The sequence below is a fragment of the Penaeus monodon genome, chromosome 15 (genome assembly GCF_015228065.2).
Source record: "Penaeus monodon isolate SGIC_2016 chromosome 15, NSTDA_Pmon_1, whole genome shotgun sequence".
Classification (NCBI taxonomy): Eukaryota; Metazoa; Arthropoda; class Malacostraca; order Decapoda; family Penaeidae; genus Penaeus; species Penaeus monodon.
In genome coordinates, this window is record NC_051400.1 from 24,272,014 (window position 1) to 24,272,869 (window position 856).

The window sequence follows — 856 nt, forward strand, 5'->3', positions numbered from 1 at the left end:
GGATAAAGCTTGTGTTAATTTCTGCTCTGGGATGTTTGTATGTTAGGCCGGTTGATAGTATCACGGCGGTCTTTCCAGGTATCCGCTGGGGAAAGTCATGTTAAGGAGCTACAGGGCCAGCTCGAACAGCTGAGCCATGAACATGCCGCTAGTGAGCTGGACGTCCTGGCTGCCTCACCTATAGCTCCGCTTTATGCTACCATTACTTCTCTAATAACTGCCCTCAAGGTTAGTTTCTCTCGTGTTTTCACACGCTGAAGCCTCATAACATGCGCTGCAGAACTTTGTTTTTATCTTGGTCATGCTTTCCAGGCAATATGGCTTTTTCGGCTTCTTCAAACGCGTGGTCGATTTACGCATGAGTGATGGTTCTTTTCGCTTTGTCCCCAGAGCTGCGAGTCCTGTAGTGAGACCCAGAAGAGCACGTTGGCCGAGGTGACCGCTCAGCTCGGCACCCTGGCAGAGCTGCTCGAGGGCAGGGCCAGTAACTCCGACACGGACGTAACCTTGGATAGTGATGAGGGAGGTGAGTAGGTCGGCTTGGGAAGCATTGACGATGGCCTCTGCCGTCCAAAATCACCTTACAGGCTTAACGGCATTACACTTTCGGCTAACTGCTGGCCTCCTTTCCAGAAACATTCATCACAGACACAGCAGAAAACTTGGCCGGCGAAGCCACTACGACCCCCCCTCCTACCCCCGCCGGGGAGGGGCTTCGGGAACACTCGAGCGGGGACGCCACCAACTGCGACTCGGGCGCGAGCTTCCAAAGAACCAAGCGCCGGAGGAGCAGAAGGCGGTTAGAGGAGCGCAGCAGCAGAAGGCTCGTGCGCCCTCAAGGCTCTTCCACAATCTT

At 54.7% G+C, this 856-nt stretch overlaps 1 protein-coding gene across 1 annotated transcript in view; it reads left to right on the forward strand.

Moving 5' to 3' along the window:
• The window catches only part of LOC119581828, a gene marked incomplete in the record, with an annotated part of 163,301 nt that extends 162,796 nt beyond the window's left edge, over positions 1-505 (forward strand). The window contains 3 exon segments of the mRNA XM_037929963.1: positions 79-228; positions 391-462; positions 464-505. Of these exon segments, the coding sequence (XP_037785891.1) occupies positions 79-228; positions 391-462; positions 464-505 (264 nt within the window).
• Between the last annotated feature and the right edge of the window lie 351 nt (positions 506-856).